Below are 19,114 nucleotides of genomic sequence, written 5' to 3' on the forward strand. Positions count from 1 at the left end.
GAATACCTGATCTATATGATTTGCCATGAGATAAGGTTGTGACTTAGTCTCAGATTCTTCATCACTTTCTGAGTCATTTTCCAAGTCTTCCCATGATGCCATCAGACCCTTCTTCTTCCCCCCCTTTTTTCTTCTCCTCCTTCTTTAACTTGGGACAATCAGATTTAAAATGCCCCATTTTGCTTGCAGTTGTAACAAGTTACTTTGCTAAGGTCTTTCTTCATTTTCCTTGAGCTGCCGCCTTTGCCTTTGAACTTCACCATTTTCCTGAATTTTTTGGCAAACAACACAAATTCATTTACAGAGGAGTTATCACTGGATTCATCATCCAGTGGGTTAGTTACAGAAGAAAAAGCAATTCCTTTCTTTTTTGACTCTTTTTTCAAATAAGTGTTTTCAAAAGCAAGAAGATTTCCTCTCAAATCATCAAATTTCATGGAATCAAGACTAATGCTCTCAAAAATAATTAAAACTTTTGTTTCTCACTCTTTAGTGAGACATCTCAACAATCTTCTCACAAGCACAGAATCTGAATGAGTGATTCCCATAGCATCCAAGCCACCAATGATGGTGTTGAACCGTTCAAACAATTCATCGATGGATTCTCCTTCCTTCATTGCAAACATTTTTACTCTCTGTTTAACATGTCTATCCGAGTCTTCTTTACAATGGTGGTTCCTTCATGAGTGATTTGCAATTTGTCCTAGATTTCCTTTGCCGTTGTGCATCGTGATACCCGTCGGTATTCCTCGAAGCTGATAGCACAGTTGAGTAGATTTACAGCCTTGGCATTTAGCTCCACTTTCTTCCTATCTTCCTCGGTCCAGCTTGCTTCTGGTTTAAGAGTGACTACTCCTTCAGCACTTGTGTTAGTAGGAAACTGTGGTCCTTCTAGGATGATCTTCCAAAGCCTGTAGTCTACTGCTTGCACAAAGATCTTCATTCTCTCCTTCCAATAGGTATAGTTTTTTCCATTGAAGAGAGGTGGTCTGTTGCTTGACTGACCTTCTGTAAGATTGTAAGACACCAGATTTGAGCCACTGCTTTCTGCCATATGGATCTTTTCTCCAAGCTGCAAAGCTTGATCTCTTTGAGACCAAGCTCTGATACCAATTGATGGTTTCAGTGGCTAAGAGAAGGGGGGTTGAATCTTAGCCCCCTTTTTTGCTTCTGAACACTTGCTGGTCTTAGTAATACTTTCTGGAGACTTTTTTATTTTTGTCTCGTCCCTAGCCACGAGACTTTTATTTTTGTCTCGTCACTTGGCACAAGACATTTTTCCAGTTTTAGCTCCTGTGCAGTAGAAACAGAAATGGAGTAGAAGAGAGAGAAAATTACACCCAGATATATCCTGGTTCAGCTGCTAAGTGCAGTGCAGCCTACATCCAGTCACCATCACAATAATGATGGAATTTTCACTATAATCTTCTTGATTACAGACTGTAAAGTGCTAACCCAACTTACAAGGGGATTCCCACAGAATCATGAAACACAACATAGATGAACAAAGGAACTCTAAGGACATATATGGCTTTTTCTTTTAACTTTGCACTCTCGGCCTTTTTCCGCTCTATGGCTTTTTCATACAAACCTCACTATTTGCCTTTTTCCATGAGACTCAAGACATGACAAAGTTAAACAGAAAAATTATAAATCAGAGACAAGTCATGCCTCCAAGAATCTTTACCTTGCTGGCCGAATCTCCTTCTACCTTTTTTGGTATGAAGAAGCCAAGATCTTATTACCATATCTTATCATTCATGGTTGAAGATCTTAGCCACAGCATACTTTATATTTTTTATGTTTTCTTTCCATCATCATGATGGTCTTTAGACGCGCTTTTCTTTCCTTTTGGTAGCTTAAAGTAGCTTCCATGGCTTCCTGGATATTGACCGAAGGAAAGAAAAAAATGAGAGAGAGAAGATAGAGGAAGAAGAAAAGCAATTAAGTGAATCAAATTAATTGAAATGGGATTGTTTTTACTTCCCTTGTAGATTAGCGTGCAGCATTGATGTTTTTCAATCAAATCAATGACGCTTTCTCTCTCATAGTCCCATACATGTATTCATTTTACTTTAATGATAATTGAGTTCCATCACATGCTTGAAATGGGTTCCGTTGGAAAGCATAAGGCAAATGATAACATTTGCTTTCCTGATGAATTGTATTCGGATCATGCATGAGTAACATTCATCAAAATTAAAATTTGGGCTTGGTAGCAACAACATTTGATCTGGCCCAATTAAATATCACAGCAATTCAGTCACTTAATATATTAAATATCAAGCAAGGGCTGATATGCATATTTTGATTTGGGCCTGGAACATTTGTTTTATTTTTCGGCCCAATACAAAACCTGTATCACAAAATTATTAATTAAGCAAATATGAACTAAGATTAAATTAATAATTTTGTAAATAATATTTGTTCATCATCAAATTAAATTAGAGTTTTTCAAACTCATCAAAAATAACAATTTAAAAAATAATAAAACATAATGATATAAACTCAGGTGAATAAATTTCAATTGAATGTTTTTATTACTTATAGTCTAATTTATGTATAATTTTTTATAATTATTAAATTTTGAATTAATTTTTTATTTTAAATTATCATTTATTATCAACCATTATAAAATTTAAATAAATAGTTATATGTTATTAGACAAAATTTTAAACTTCTTAATCAATTAAATTTAATTCATATTGTTATTCAATTAAATTATAAAGTGACGGCTAAGTATAATTATTATCTATAGAAAAACGGTATATTTTTTTATATTTTTTTTGTTGAATAATAATATTATTAAATCATATATAAATTGTCAAATTAAATGAATATATTGTAAAATATTTTTTACAAATTAACTTTTAAGTTTAATATTAATTTATATATTATCTAATATATCCCTAAATAATATTAGTATTTTAAATTTATATTATATAATATAATTAATTTAACTTTCTGCACATCACGTAAATATTAATATAGTGATAATTAAAAACCGTTAAAACACAAATTATCTCTTATATTAAAACATGACAATTCTTGGATTTGTAAGATGATACACTAATTTCTCTTGACATTTAAGTTATATATAAAAAAAAAAACTCAAATATAATTTTTTATTAAAAAATAAGAATTAAAAATCGTCAAAATACAATTTTGTCAAATATAAAGTCAACTACACATAAATAGTTGTCTTAAGTAATACTATACTTAATACTATTAATAACACATAAATTAAAAAGAATGAAGTTAATATAATTTACTCGAATAATATAAATTAGAACATGGCCAATGAGTAATAGCTCAAATGACATAATCTCTTCATACTCAATTAAGAGGTTGCGGGTTCGAGTCTCCTATCTTTAGTAAAATATATATATATATATATATATATATATATATATATATATTAGAACATGGATGTTCGAGCATACAAGTAGGAGAGGACCCCTTTGCAACCCAATCTCTAGAGCTTCCAGTTCCATATAGTCTGCTCCTGCCAAGATAATGGTGTCTTGCCCTCCAACCTTGTACCTCTAAACAACAACATACTCAATATTCAATTTCATAAATAGATTTATGAATTGATATTGTAAAGAGATAACATGAAAACAGTTTAAGAAAAAACTTATGAATTGATATTATAAAGAGATTTTATATATATCCAATATTAAAAAAAATAATTATTTTCACAATTATTAAATGAATAATTACTTAAAAACAAATATAATTAAATAAACATATAAAATAATTTATATTATCGGTAATGTAAAATTAAATATTAAAAAAACAAAGAAAAGGGGAAAGCATTTAGTAACAAACCAGCATGAAAAGGGTGTAGTTTGTTAAGAAACTTTGTATAATGTCATGCATTGCATGGCGAAGATAGTGTTTGGTGACCTAAAACCTAAAACAGAAAGCAACATGCCAATCATGTCGGCGCCCGCACTCTTCTCAACCGTTGGCGCCGCCACGGCCATTGCCACAACCTTGTTCTTAACCTGCAAGTCTCGTCTCATGCACGAAAAGAACCTCACAACACACCATCGCCAACAACCCAAAAGCAATCACGAACAACCCAAACGCGATCCACGTGGCAAGATCCTATTCGTTTCCCAAATCGGAACTTCAAAAGCCCTAGCGACGAGCCTCTGCGATTTGTTAGAGTCGAAAGGCGTCGTTTTGGACCTCGTAGATGCCCGGAATTACGAGCCCGAAGCCCTACCCAAGGAGAACCTCGTCCTCCTCGTTGCTTCAACTTCCGAAGTTTGGAACCTACCTCCCGCACGGAATTTCTTCCCCAGTCACGACCTACCTTGGGGAGCAAGGTTCTTCGTCGATTGGATCGAGGAAAAAGCGAACGCCTTTAAGGTTGGAGCGTTTGTTGTGAATGCTTGCAGTTTCAGTGCCTTTGTCGTGGGCAGAGAGGTTAATGAAGGTGGCAAGAATTTGATGGCCAAGGCCGCCAATGAGATTAGGGGTTTGGGGCACACTGCTGAATCGAATGCGGATTTTGATAGCTGGTGGGGAAGTGTTGTTGCGGTTTTGCAAGGTGCTGTTTTGGGAATATGCGGGGAATCTGAACCTGAGGTCTGTTTCTGCATCCTCTTATCCTTATATAACTATGCCGTTTCTATTTATTATCATCACACTGCAGAGCTCTCTATTTAATAGTTAATTGTTTCCCTAATTCCAGGATGTTGGTTCTTCTGATCTAAAGCTATCCATGACACAGCGTTTATATATGTTGGTAGAAAATGAGGATTTTGTAATAAAGCAAACCGAGCCTTATGTGAGATTCTCTAGTACCACCAGGTACAGGATGTTAACTATCACTGACGACAACTTTATGAAGAATGACACTGTTGAACTTGAACAAGTATGTCATTTACCTTTCCAATGGCCTCTTAGAGATGATCTATTGATCGACAACGGTGTGTTACCAGATTTTCGAGGATTTTGTTCTGTTGGTGGCTGCTTTTACTTTGCTGGTAATGCGCGTAGTCTTATAACACATCCGAACGTGGGTTATTACGATCGTCGCTACTCAAAGCTGTGGTGCCTTAAGTATGAGGATCCTACTTGGGTTTGGAGTCTATGTGGAAGCATGTTCTGCTCCCGATTAAGTCCCTTAGTAGTCCCATACGATGGCAAATTGTGCATGTTTGGGGGTGCGTATGGATTTGCAAATTGGGTTGAGATCTATAGCCTAAAATCAGGTCTATGGGAAAAAAGGGAAGTGCCCTGTAGTGATCTCTTCTCAGATCATCCGTTGGCTAGCTCGTACTTTCTGTGGGAGGACAGCACCAAGAGTAGCAAGAAGACCCTCATTGTGTTGTATTCTTTTCATGATAATCATCAGTTGCTCATGTCATATGACGTCAAGGCTAACAGATGGGAAGAAGTTGAGTGCAATTTTCCGCCAGTTCCTAGATTTTGTCCTAGAAAATTAGTTCGTTTGGGATGTAGCCATTATCTTCTGATTGTAGACTCCGTTCCAACGTGGTATATTTATGACTTGTCTGAGAAGAAGCTTGTGGCGATAGTGCACGTGGATGGTTTGGAGGAGGACGATGAGCGGGTATCAAATATTTTTTGTTGCCACCACAGTAGCAAAGAAAGTTTGATCTATATATTCACGGAACACAAGTTCGTGAAAGAGGAGGAGCTAGAGGAAGGGTCAGATCTTCGTCACCTTGTTCCTTATGCCAGAGTTAGGCTCCAACTCCAAACTTTTTCTGCCAAGATTGAATCCAAGGGTTATCTTAGACTTGGTCCTCATATACAATACGATATGTGAGTATGCGCTTCTCTTTAAATTTGTTTCACTCGATCCATTGATTGAGCTTTGATATTTACTTCTTTAAGTCTGTACAGGTTTGCTGTTGGAGATGAAGGCAATAAAGCGAAGAGTGTAGTTTAGTATAGCGATGTGGTGGATATTAGGAATTAGAATTTGAGCATGAATGACAAGTAGCCAAAGAAAGAAGTGATGGATAGCAAAGTCATATGAAAGCTCTACCCACCTTGATCCAACTTATTTGCCAAGACATGCATGCCAATCTGCCTTTCTACAAGTATACAAATATTTTGTAAACTAGGTATTTACCTCTTTGGCCCTGAAACACAGGACTCAACATCTCCCAAGTCTAAATGCAATTCAGATGTATATACTCTTTTATCACCATCCTGGAAAGCAAGCAATGATTTTGCTAGATTTATTAATTAGAGTTTATATCTTATTTAATATAAAATACCATAATAATTATGTTCAAATAAAATTATTTATCTATTTTTATTATATAAAAAAAGTTAATACTAAATTATTGTGAGATAAATTTATGCCATATAATTATTTTTTATGAAAAATATTAGGATGTCATCAGAATTTATTATTTTAAGTTATTAGTTAGTCATCAATATTTAAAAGTATGGGATAAAATATATTGTTAAATTACTAGCATTTTTTTATTGTGCCATGTCAACTATTTTTTTTATGGGAAAGCAAATTGAGGTATGGTTTCATGAATTCATATATACCTTGCAAAACTTTTTCTTAAGACCAGTAGCATATATATGTGGGTGTAGTCAGCTATCTGAATCAAATGATTTGTTGTTGTTATATATGCTAAGAAACAATTGTTTATACCTACAGAAAGGGGGAAAATTTGGAGTAATACATCATCACCTTTCACTTGCTGCCATATCTGTGTTTGTGAGCTTTATAATGGATCATCAGGGTCATGTTCTGACAACGAAACCAGAACATCTTAGGAGGAAACTGGAGACAAAAGTTGAGCAAGTACAAGAACAAGTAAAGAACACAGTTCATGTTGATGGAACTGAAGGCGGTTCTTTTATGCAGTTTGACTTTGAATCAAGACAAAGCACTTTCAATGGAATCTTGGAAGCCTTACAAGCTGATAGCATCTCCTGTGTGGCATTGTACGGCATGGGTGGAGTAGGAAAGACAACCTTAGCAATGAATGTAGGTAAAAGAGTAAAGGACATGAACATGTTTGACCTTGTTCTATTTGTTTATGTGACAACAGCTGAAAATGTCAAGAGGATTCAAGGTGACATAGCTGCCGGTTTAGGACTTCGATTGGGAGAGGAATCCGATCTAGCTGAAAGACAGACAACTATCACTTAGATTAAGAAATGAAGAACATGTACTCATAATTTTGGATGATTTATGGGATAAGCTTGATCTGCAAAAGATTGGGATTTTAAACAATCACTGTAAAGTCCTCTTAACTACGAGAAGTCAACAAGTTGCATATTTGATGGGATGTCAACGCAGCTTTCATCTATTTCTTTTAACTTTAGAAGAAAATTGGGATTTGTTCAAGAAGCGGGCAGGCATCCATGATGATCGGTTCGAGCCGGACTTACTTGCTATAGCAAAAGAAGTTTCAGCACATTGTGAAGGATTACCACTTGCCATTTCAATATTGGGGTCAGCTCTAAGAGCAAGAACTGTTGACCTGTGGAAACAAGTCCTAAAAGATTTAATGAGTTCAAGAAGGAAGGGTTTGAATTGGGAAGATGATAGTACTAATTTTATAATCCAGATAATAGTGGTGATCTATAATATTATACTTCCAAGCAAAGAAGCTAAAATCACATTCTTAATATGTGGTATGTATCCAGAAGATCATGAAATTCTCATTGAAGATCTGTTCCAACATGCAATTAGACTAAGGTTGTGCAGAAAAACTGATGTGACTGCAGCCATCACTAGCCTCAAGGACTCTAGCTTGTTGATGCCTTCCATTACAAGTAAAGACCATGTGTTAATGCATGATTTGGTCCGTTATGCTGCTAGGAAGACAATCTTTAAAGAGAAACCTACCAACAGGGACAATATCAGTGAGTATATGAATGCACTTTATAATGAGGAACATTTTCAATGGCAAGAGGAGTTACATCGGCTTCTTTTCCGGTTGTATGGTGCAGCTGAGTATCCAGAATCTTCTTCTTCAACAAGTTCGGAGCTCCAAGTCGCACAGTCCTACTCCTCTACAATTCCTAGGCCATCAGGGAAGATGGTGGATTTGTACGGATTGTGTCAGGTTGACAAATCATTCCTTCCACTGCTCAAAGAAGCATGCACCAAGAATCCAAATCTGATAGAAAGCCAGAGAAAACACTCTGAAATGTTAAGGCAGAGTGCTTTTGATAGCTTAGGAAGGTTGTTGTTTCTGTTGCATAATGTTAGGATTAGAGATTGGATAGACCATAAACAAGAACTGCAGATGTTTTGGGAGCAGGCAAAGCTCATGAAGTTCGATTTGGAATGGTTGAGTCCTACTATGGAACGAGTCCTATCTTCGGCCGATCTTGCAAGGATCGAAGCATTGCGTGAGGAAGAGAAGTATTGGAACGAAGAAGCTTCTAAGCTAAGAGAGAAACTCAAGATTGTGGAGGACAAAGCTGCAGTCATTAGAACTGAGATTGTCCTCACAGAGTCTAAGTTGGATGGTTTTGCAATTGGTTATGGTTCAGAGGCTGGGGTTGTTTCCAAAGTCAGTCCTTGGAGGAAAATTTTTCTATTTAGATAATAAAATACTTGAGATCTTAATGAATATAGCTAGTGTATTACTTATTAGCTAAGTTATGGCATGTTGATTTGTACTTCTTGTTATTCACTTTTACCAGTTCTTCTTATCATACATCTAAATGTAATTAATCATTTATTATTAAGAATTTTATATGCTTTTAACTCATGTTAACTGTTATGTCATATAAATATTTAATCATGTTGATAGAACATGTTTATTTGAATAACAATAACAACAACAATGAGAATACAAAGTACAATGTGCAGCCATATCATATGAAACGAAATTAAAATACAAAAAGATGTTATAGCAAATATTACTTGGAGAAACCTTGAACTACTTGGATGATAGAACATACTGTCTGAATGACAGTTAATATAAGGAGAGCAATTCCAGCAACAGAAGCCACCGTCTTCCATGGAGTGTTGCAGTAATCGCGCCTCAAAGTTGCTACTTTTCTGTGACAAGGATGTTCACAGAAATCATTCAAGTCTTTACAGATATGAAGATACTCGGCATTAAAAGTTTCATGGATAATGTTCTTCCCAAGACCGTTGAACAATTTAGCCACAGCATTGCTATCACCTAACCAATTGATGATTATCCCCTTGTTAACCAAGAAATCAACATCTTTCTCTGTGTTAATAAGGTAATCAAGGACTGCAGTGTAATCAGTGATGTAGGACTCATCAGGATAGTAGCATTGTTCCAAAGCCACCATATTCCTCAACCAAATTTCAGTTTTATCCTCTAATTCAATCTGTGGAATTTCAAGAGTGCGGCCTGAAAATTTCAAGTCAAGTAAGCATAGACTCCTTTTGTTTATTACCTTAAACTTCACTCCTGCTTCATGTAACTGGATTGCACTTTTAAGGAATGGCAGAGTTTCCTTCTTCCTTGAAAGTGGACTTATAGATTGTTTCAAGTGAAAGGTTCTTAACAGATCTGTAAAATGTTCTATACTGCCACTATCCCAATCAGTATCATCAGAAGGACCAAAAAAATAACCAAGAATGAGCTTTAGTAATGAAGGGTGGCCATTGCCACCATTTAAAGTAGCGAAAGCGAGATTATATAGATTGTTAAAAACAAAGAAAGGAATTTGATTCTCAAGTAACAACAAATCCCATCTTAAGTATTCATCTAACCATGGGAATAATGAAATTGAATCATCTTCCTTACTCTCCTCAGAAAAGAACCTGAGTAAAAGCTCCAATATGAAGCAACAATCTACCAGTATCACCATAACATGTTCTTCTTTACTTATCTTGATGTCATCTGAGTAACAAGCACGAACCTGTGGCTCGAGCTCTTGCACGCAACTCACAAAACTTTCCAAGCTCTTCGTCCCGGATCTTTCAATGAATTGTCTGCAATATATTCTTTTCTGGTCCTCCATCTTTAGCAACTTTTGATCTCCATGGTGAAAAGGACCAATGGAAACAGCTCTAGGAGTGTATGCATCTGCATTTGAGCTGCGGATCTCATGGGGCACCCTGTAGATGCAGCATTCATCTCTAAAGAGAGGCTGTGCCTTCTCCAACATTTCATTAATCTCCATTGCAACATCATTAGGATTATGACTCTCATGATCTTCCATCTATTATGATTATGGTTACTACATGGAATAAAATTTGAGACAAAGTTTAAAAGCATGGAGAAGGACTTAAAAGAAGCTAGTGTGGAGTGGTCTTCTTAGAATAACAATATAAAAGAATGTTTTATTATGTCTTGAATCTGTCTTTTAAAAAGAAAAAACAAAAGTGACACAAATGGAAAACTGAACAATTAATTGGTGGCTTATATATACAATTGTTAAAGCTTTCACTCAACAAATCATTCTTCTTAGACCAATTTAAAATGCTTATTAAAGGTGAATCAAGGTATCATGAATGCTCTTTAAAACTTTGCCAAAATAGCAAGTTATCCTGATTTTATTAGTTTTATATTACATCATGCAAAGTTGTATTTTAATCCTCACTAATAAATAGATTTTTTTTTTTAAATCTGTAAACTGTAATGATTCTTTCTCATGTTTTTAGTTTATTGTGAATTAATTATTGAAGGCTTTCTCCCCATGTGATTAATCACAGTTTTTAAACATTTCTTTCTCCTGTTCATATGACCGTCTCGTTTTATTCTCTTGTGTTGGAAGTAATCAAAATTGAGTGATATCTCACAAATTGGTGGGCATATGTAGGAGACCAATACTTTAAAATTACTAGCACATTCAAGCAGTCATATGTTTGTGAAATTAAGACACCAGTTTGTTATTTTTCTTTTTCTTTTCTTCTTTTTTTGAGTGCAATTTGGAGGTCTAAGTTCTGACTACTACTATATACATGTTCATAACAAACATTTCAATTCTTGCAAATTACAAAGATATCAAATCTACCACACCATATTGAGCATTGAACATATAATCATCCAATCCAAGCTACACAACACAAATATTAATCTAGTACTAGTGTACTACTTGGAGGATGGAAAATACTGTCTGAATAACAGTGAGAATAAGCAGAAAAATTCCAGCAATGGAAGCCACTGTCTTCCATGGAGTGTTGCAGTAGTCGCGCTTCAAAGTTGCTACTTTTCTGTTCCAAGGGTGATTACAGAAAGTGTTCAACTCTTTCAGAAATGTGGAAATATTGCTCATTAAAATCTGGATACAGAATATTCACTGCAAGACCATTGAACATTTCAGCCACTGCATTGCTATCACCCAACCAATTCTCAATTATTCCTTTCTTAATCAGCAAATCTACATCTTTGTCCGTGTTGATAAGGAAATCAAAGACAGCAATGTAGTCAGCGAGATAGGATTCGTCGATGCAGTGGCATTGCTCAAAAGCTAACAAATTTCTCAAAACAATTTCAGTCCAGTCCTCCACTCTAATAAATGGGATTCTAAAACTATGACCTGAAATTTCCAAGTCTAGTAAGCATTGAGTATTTTTGTTTATCTCAAACTTCACACCAGCTTTTCAACTTAGTTGCACTATAAATGTGTGTTAACTTTGCTCCTCTTGAGCGTGTAGAGGATGATGGTTGGAATAAGTGAGAGGATATTAATAGAAGCTTTCTTGATAGATCTGTGAAATGAGATATTCTACCAACATTGGATAAGAATATCCCAAGATCACTACCAGAAATGATACTATCAGAAGGAACTATATAAAGAAGAGTGAGACTTAGTAATGAAGGATGACTTGGGTTGCCACTATTCAATGTAGAAGGAAAAGCTAGATTGTAAAGCTTCTCAAGAATAAAGAAAGGGACTTGATTCTCCAGCAACAACAAATCATAGTGTATGTAACTCACTAACCTTCGTCGCAGAATCATGGCGTCATGACTTGGCCACCACTTGAAATGGTATCTAAGTAAGAGCTCTAATATGAAGCAGCAGTCCACCAATATCACCATAACATGTTCTTCCTCACTAAGCTTGATTTCATCTGAGTAACAACTTCGAACCTCTGGCTCTAGCTCTTGCACACAACTCACAAAACTTTCCAAGTTCTTTGTGTCAGATCTTTCTATGAAATGTCTGCAATATATTCTTTTCTGGTTCTCCATCTTCAGCAACTTTGGATCCTCATGGTGAAAAGGACCAATTGAAACAACCTTTGGAGTGTATGCATCTTCATTTATTTTGCGGATCTCATGGGGCACCCTGTAGATGCAGCATTTATCTGTAAAGAGAGGCTCTGCCTTCTCCAACATTGCTTTAATCTTCATTGCAAGGCCATTAGGATTCTCATCTCCCATCTATTATGATTATGGTAAGTGCATGGAATACAATTTGAGACAAAAATCAAAAGGATAAGAGAAAGGACTGCAAAAGAAAAACACACCAGAATGCAATGAAAGAGAATCTAGTATGGTGGTTGAACAATTATTGGTGGCTGATAATTTTCCAGAACCTTGAGACTTGAGTCAACGCCAATTATTGTCTCTTAAGATGTTAATCTAGCAAGGGTCTTGCTAACAATGTGTACTGAAATTTCTATTATTATATATTAAAATTGACTAAAAGCATATCATATAACTCATGTTTTTGAAAGTCAAGGTAATTCAATATGAATTTTAATTTCTCCAATTTAGAATTAACTCTATCACCAATATACATACTTAACAACTAAGTTATTAGGAAATCTCTGTTTATATAAAGACAAATCATCTATGCTATTTTTCCTAAGGGAATTTCAGAAATAAATATGGGCTTAGATGGAGAATCTTCACTTCTTTTCTATTATGCGAGTATAATAAAGGATAATAAAATATATATCAATTTTGCAGTGTTATTCTTCTTCTTAGTATTTTATTATAATACTGTTGAAATTACTTGAAAGAAAATTATATTGAGGTTATGTTATATTGTTGTTGAGTTGTTAATATGAGTAAACGATTCCGGGAAAATTAACTGAGTGTTAAAATTTTCATTTAAATTGAAGACAGATTCTCATGAAACCATACATCAATTGGCCTGTGTTTGATAGTATCAGAATTTTTCTATTGTGCTCTTCCAGTATTTCATGATCAAAAAGCTGTTGACTTCCCTAATGCATGCATCAGCTTAACAAAACTGAGACTTGAACCTCTTTTTTTTTTTAAGCAGTATCCACTAAATTGTAACATTATTAGTGATTCATTTCCAAAAAAGTGTTGTGATAAGAATGCTTTATCACATCTTATGTGGATACCCATTCTCAAAGATGATGCTTGTATTTAATATAGTTTGAAAAAGTAAAGCCTTGCACATGTATAAATAGGGGCATAGATTGAGACTTTTTACATAACAACAAGCAATAAAATACTCTCTCTCTTTTACGTTGCAATACTTCTTTCTCTCTTTTTATATTTTTTAATTCTTGTTACCTCTTTTTTATTTATTTATTTAGTTATTTTATAACACGTTATAAGCACAAGACTCTGATCAATTTTAAGAAGACTCAGGTAACAAATTTTTATTATGTCGAAACTCTTTCATCTTGAATGTAATGCTTTTGATATATCTGGAAACAATTATTTATCATGGGTACTATATGCTAAAATCCATCTTGATTCAATGGATCTTGGAAATACCATTAAAGCTGAAAATAATACATCCCAGAAGGATAAAGCCAAAGCTATGATTTTCCTTCATCGTCATCTTGACGTATGATTGAAAAATGAATATCCCACATTAAAAGATCTTGCAGATCTGTGGAAAGACCTTGAAGAAAGGTACAATCATCAAAAGACGGTGACACCTCCTCAAACCCGATATGTTAGAGAAAACTTTCTCGACCTTCCATTCTTTGAATGTGCTGCAGTAGCTATCGAGAAAAAGGATTTAAAAAATATTATGAGCTATTTTCTTGTTTTCTTGTTGATGAACGCAACAATGAGTTGTCTTAAAAAATCATGAAGCGCGTCCAGATGGCGCCGCCCCATTTCCTGAAGCAAATGCGGCAAATTATATCCTCAAAAGAGATAAATGGCAAGATTTTGATAACAAGAAAAATTATGAAAGGAAAAGAAATTATGTTCGCAAGAAAATATCTCACCAGAAGTGGGATAAAGAAAGAAACAATGGACAAAGTAAATCAATTGAGGATAAATGCTTCTGTTGTGATGAAAAGGGCCATTGGTCACGTACCTGTCGTACCCCAAGGCACTTATAGTTGATCTTTATCAAGCATCCTTGAAAAATGATGACAAAGAAAAGGAAACAAATTTTATTTCAAATGATGAAAATTCTACCACTCATTATGATGTATCTAATTTCTTTAAGGATTCTGAAGAAAATATTGGTTATTTGATCAATGATGGAATAATTTAATATATGTATGTGTTTGTTAAGTATTCATGTGAATAATTGTACTGTGCATGTACTTCTACTCATTTTATTATTATTATCATTTATTTTTGAAGAAAAATGGCAATGACATATTCTGAAGATATTTGCCTTGCGGATAGTGCAAGTTCGCACACTATTCTTAAAAGTGATATATATTTTACCCATCTTGTGCCAAAAGAAGAATATGTTAATACTATTATTGGCTCAGATAATGTGATAGAAGGCTCTGGAGGAGCTATAATTTTGTTTCTTGGAAGAGCAAAATTTATAATAAATAATGCATTATTATCTACCAAGTCTCTGAGGAACTTGTTGAGTTTCAAAGATATTTGCCGAAATGGATATCATATTAAAACAATGAATGAGGAAAATCATGAGTATTTACGTATCACAACTCATGATTTAAATAAAAAGGTTATATTAGAAAAGTTATCCTCACTTTCATCTGGATTGTATTATACCAAGATTAGTGCAATTGAATCACATGTCATTGTAAACCAGAAGTTTACTAGCCCAAATAAATTCATAACTTGGCATGATAGATTGGGTCATCCGCGAACAACCATGATGAGGAGAATTATTGAAAACTCTCATGAACATTCACTAAAGAACCAGAAGATTCTTAAATCTAGTGAATTTTGTTGTGCTGCATATTCTCAAGGGAAGTTAATTTTAAGGCCATCACCAGTAAATATTAGATTTGAGTCCCCTGAATTCCTAAAAAGGATTCAAGGTGAGATATGTGGACTTATTCATCCACCATGTGGATCTTTTAGATATTTTATGGTCCTGATAGACGCATTTTCGAGATGGTCACATGTGTGCTTATTATCTTTTCGCAACCTGGCATTTGCGAGATTACTGGCTCAAATTATTCGATTAAAAGCACAATTTCCAAAAAATTCAATCAAAGCAATTCGTCTTGATAATGCTGGTGAATTTACTTCCCAAACTTTTGATGCTTATTGTATGCTAATGGAATAAGTGTTGAACATCCGGTAGCTTATGTTCACACACAAAATGGGTTAGCAGAATCACTTATTAAACGCCTCCAATTAATTGCTAGACCCTTACTTATGAGAACAAATCTCCCAACCTCGGTTTGGGGGCATGCTATTTTACATGCCGCAGCACTTATTCGTTTGAGGCCAACGGGTTACCATCAGTTCTCTCCTATGCAATTAACTTTTGGCCAGCAGTCAAATATTTTCCGTTTAAAAATATTCGAATGTGCGATATATGTTCCCATTGTACTACCTAATCGCACCAAAATGGGATCCCAAAAAAAATTGGGGATATATGTTGGATATGATTCTTTTTCTATAGTGAGGTATCTTGAGATACAAACTGGAGATGTATTTAAAGCCCAGTTTGCATATTGTCATTTTGATGAATCAAAATTTCCAACATTAAGGGGAGAGAATAAGCTTCCTGAAAAGGAACTTAATTAGAATGCATCATCGTTGATGCATTTAGATCCTCGATCAGGGCAATATGAACTAGAAGTTCAAAAGATTATACATTTGCAAAGAATAGCAAATGAATTGCCTGATGCATTTTCCGATACAAAGAGGATAACTAAATCTTATATACCAGCGAAAAATGCCCCAATTCAAATTTATGTCCCAGTAGGACAAATAGCCACTGAAGCAAATTCACGCCAGAAGCGTGGCAGGCTTATCGGTTCCAAAGACAAAAATTCTCAAAAAAGAAAAGAGGTAAATACGATTCCTGTTGAAAAAGACATAGTAAAAACACCTGCAGTTATCTAAAATTATGATACAGTTTTAACGCCAGAAGACATTCAGGTACCTGAAAATTGTGAAAATGACGAGATCTCGATAAATTATGTCTTTATAGGAGAGAAATGTGACCGAAATAAGACAATTGTCAATGAAATATTTGCATATAATGTGGCATTAAATATCATGCATGAAAGTAAGGATCTTGAGCCAAGATCAGTCGAAGAATGTCGACAAAGAAATGATTGGCTAAAATGGGAAGAAGCCATGAAGGCTGAATTAAACTCACTTGCAAAACGTGAAGTCTTTGGACCTGTAGTCCATACACCTGAAAATGTAAAACCTGTTGGATACCGATGGGTATTTGTGAGAAAACGAAATGCGAAAAATGAAGTTGTGCGCTACAAAGCCCGACTTGTGGCACAAGATTTTTCACAAAGGCCCAGTATAGATTATGAAGAAACGTATTCCCCTGTAGTGGATGCAATAACATTGCGTTATTTGGTCAGTTTATTTGCATAACATAAACTGCATATGCATTTAATGGATGAGATAACAACCTATTTGTACGGCTCATTAGATCGTGATATCTATATGAAAGTCCCTGAAGGATTAAAGATATCTAAACCATCTAATGAATATTCGCAAGGGTTATACTCAGTCAAATTGCAAAGATCTTTATATGGTCTAAAGCAATCTGGACGAATGTGGTATAATCATCTTACTGAATATCTGGCTAGAAACGGATTCAAGAATGATGATATCTGCCCATGCGTTTTCATAAAGAAATCTAGATCTGGGTTCATTATAATTGCTGTGTACGTTGATGATTTAAATATTATTGGGACTCCTGAGGAGATTCCAACAATAATAAAAACTCTAAAAGAAGAGTTTGAGATGAAAGATCTTGGAAAGACTAAATTTTGTCTCAACCTGCAGATCGAGCATATAAAAATGAGATCTTTATTCATCAAACAACATACACAGAAAAGGTCTTGAAAAAAATTTATATGGATAAGTCACATCCCTTGAGTACCCCAATGATCGTAAGATCAATTCCGTCCTAAAGAAGAGAATGAAGATATCCTTGGTCCTTAAGTACCATATCTTAGTACCATTAGAGCGCTAGTGTATCTTGCTAATAATACGCGACCTGACATATCATTCGCGGTGAATTTACTAGCAAGATATAGTTCCTCTCCAACCAGAAGACATTGGAGTGGAATCAAATAAATCTTTTGATATCTTCATGGAACGGTTGATATGGGATTGTTTTATCCCTATGAATCCAAGTCACAATTAGTTGGCTATGCAGATGTTGGATATTTGTCTGATCCACATAAAGGGAGATCTCAAACAGGATACCTGTTTACATATGGTGGTACAGCTTTATCATGGAGGTCCATGAAACAGACAATTGCAGTAACATCCTCTAATCATGCTGAAATACTAGCGATACATAAAGCTAGTCGCGAGTGTTTTTGGCTGAGGAGTGTGATCCAATATATTCTGTCATCATGTGGACTAGTTGATCAGAAGATAGCTCCAACTGTCCTGTTTGAAGATAATACAGCATGCATTGCTCAACTTAAAGGCGGATATATCAAAGGCGATAGAACAAAGCATATTTCTCCCAAATTCTTCTTCACTCGTGATCTTCAAAATCAAGGAACAATTGATGTCCAACAGATCTGCTCAAGTGACAATCTGGCAGATTTATTTACAAAGTCACTCCCAAAATCCTCTTTTGAAAGATTGGTACATGAGATTGAGATGCGTCGATTTCGAGACATTAAATGATGTCGATAAAAGGGGGAGACTGTACTCTTTTTTCTTTGATCAGGTTTTTTTCCTATTGGGTTTTTTCTTGACAAGGTTTTTAATGAGGCAGTCCACGTCACAAAGGATATTGTACTCTTTTTCCTTCACTAAAGTTTTTTTCCCATTGGATTTTCTTTAGTAAGGTTTTAATGAGACAATAATCCTAAATGGTCATCCAAGGGGGAGTGTTGTGATAAGAATGCTTTATCACATCTTATGTGGGAATTTTTTATTTTTAATATTGTAGTGGTAGTGGTGTTTTTTTTAAATGTGGATTGTTGGGGTGTTATACTCAAATGTGGAATCGTTTAACAAGAAAAGCAGAAATCGGACCGTCCGATTTATTAGAAGTACAGAAATCGGACTGTCCGATTTCTAGAGGTACACAAATCGGACTGTCCGATTTGTAGAGGTACAGAAATCGGACCGTCTGATTTGTGGTAAAAAAAAATTAAAAAATTTGAGGTACGGAAATCGGACCGTCCGATTTGTAGAGGTACAGAAATCGGACCGTCCGATTTGTGGTAAAAAAAAATAAAAATTTTGAGGTACAGAAATCGGACCCTCCGATTTGTGTACTTCCATAGTTTTGAAAAATACCAAAAATTACAATGTTAAGGTATATCACCACTTCTACTTCCATAACAAAAAAAATTAGCCCTTATGTGGATGCCATTCTCAAAGATGATTGTATTTAATATAGTTTGAAAAAGTAAAGCCTTGCACATGTATAAATAGGAGCATAGGTTGAGACTTTTTATATAACAACAAGCAATAAAATACTCTCTCTTTTACGTTGTAATACTTCTTTCTCTCTCTTTATATTTCTTAATTCTTGTTACCTCTTCTTTATTTATTTATTTATTTAGTTATTTTGTAACAGAAAGAAATTTTTTTTATTTTCTCACTTCTTATTAATCATTTTTTGTTTTTTAAGAAGTGTATAAAAAATATATACACATATAACATTTTTCAAAAGTTCATGGTCTTTTTTATTTATTTATTTATATATTTTTTCATTTTCTATCATGCTATGTAAATAGCACAACCTGATCCCAAAAAACAGGAGAAAACAAAAAGAGGAAATCACATCAGTAACACCAACAACTAATCTAATTTTCTTTTTGAATTTTCAT

The 19,114-nt window shown here is 34.7% G+C and overlaps 2 protein-coding genes and 1 long non-coding RNA gene across 3 annotated transcripts; 1 reads left to right on the forward strand and 2 right to left on the reverse strand.

The window, feature by feature from the left end:
- The first annotated feature begins 3,846 nt into the window (after positions 1-3,846).
- Positions 3,847-8,738, forward strand: LOC112702000 (uncharacterized). The gene is made up of 4 exons (XM_072198976.1): positions 3,847-4,599; positions 4,706-5,805; positions 5,887-6,110; positions 6,665-8,738. Exons 1-3 carry the CDS (start codon positions 3,877-3,879, stop codon positions 5,930-5,932), a joined length of 1,869 nt encoding a protein of 622 aa, XP_072055077.1. The 5' UTR covers positions 3,847-3,876; the 3' UTR covers positions 5,933-6,110; positions 6,665-8,738.
- Positions 8,739-8,889: 151 nt separating this feature from the next.
- LOC112702001 (UPF0481 protein At3g47200-like) lies at positions 8,890-10,173 on the reverse strand. The gene has a single exon (XM_025752840.2). It carries the CDS (start codon positions 10,171-10,173, stop codon positions 8,890-8,892), a length of 1,284 nt encoding a protein of 427 aa, XP_025608625.1.
- Positions 10,174-10,814: 641 nt separating this feature from the next.
- Positions 10,815-12,671, reverse strand: LOC112702002 (uncharacterized). Its single transcript, XR_011863589.1, has 2 exons — positions 12,428-12,671; positions 10,815-12,341 (listed from the first exon to the last, which is right to left on the reverse strand). It is a non-coding gene; the product is annotated as an uncharacterized lncRNA (long non-coding RNA).
- Positions 12,672-19,114: the final 6,443 nt, after the last annotated feature.

The sequence above is a fragment of the Arachis hypogaea genome, chromosome 7 (genome assembly GCF_003086295.3).
Source record: "Arachis hypogaea cultivar Tifrunner chromosome 7, arahy.Tifrunner.gnm2.J5K5, whole genome shotgun sequence".
In the NCBI taxonomy this organism is placed as follows: domain Eukaryota; kingdom Viridiplantae; phylum Streptophyta; class Magnoliopsida; order Fabales; family Fabaceae; genus Arachis; species Arachis hypogaea.

What these genes read in the sequence shown, in the direction of transcription:
- LOC112702000 (XM_072198976.1), top strand. Translation starts at nt 3,877, where the DNA reads ATGCATTGCATGGCGAAGATAGTGTTTGGTGACCTAAAACCTAAAACA. An exon ending in GCGGGGAATCTGAACCTGAG is followed by an intron (nt 4,600 to 4,705) that starts GTCTGTTTCTGC and finishes CCCTAATTCCAG; the next exon opens with GATGTTGGTTCTTCTGATCT. An exon ending in CCTCATATACAATACGATAT is followed by an intron (nt 5,806 to 5,886) that starts GTGAGTATGCGC and finishes AAGTCTGTACAG; the next exon opens with GTTTGCTGTTGGAGATGAAG.
- LOC112702001 (XM_025752840.2), bottom strand. Translation starts at nt 10,173, where the DNA reads ATGGAAGATCATGAGAGTCATAATCCTAATGATGTTGCAATGGAGATT.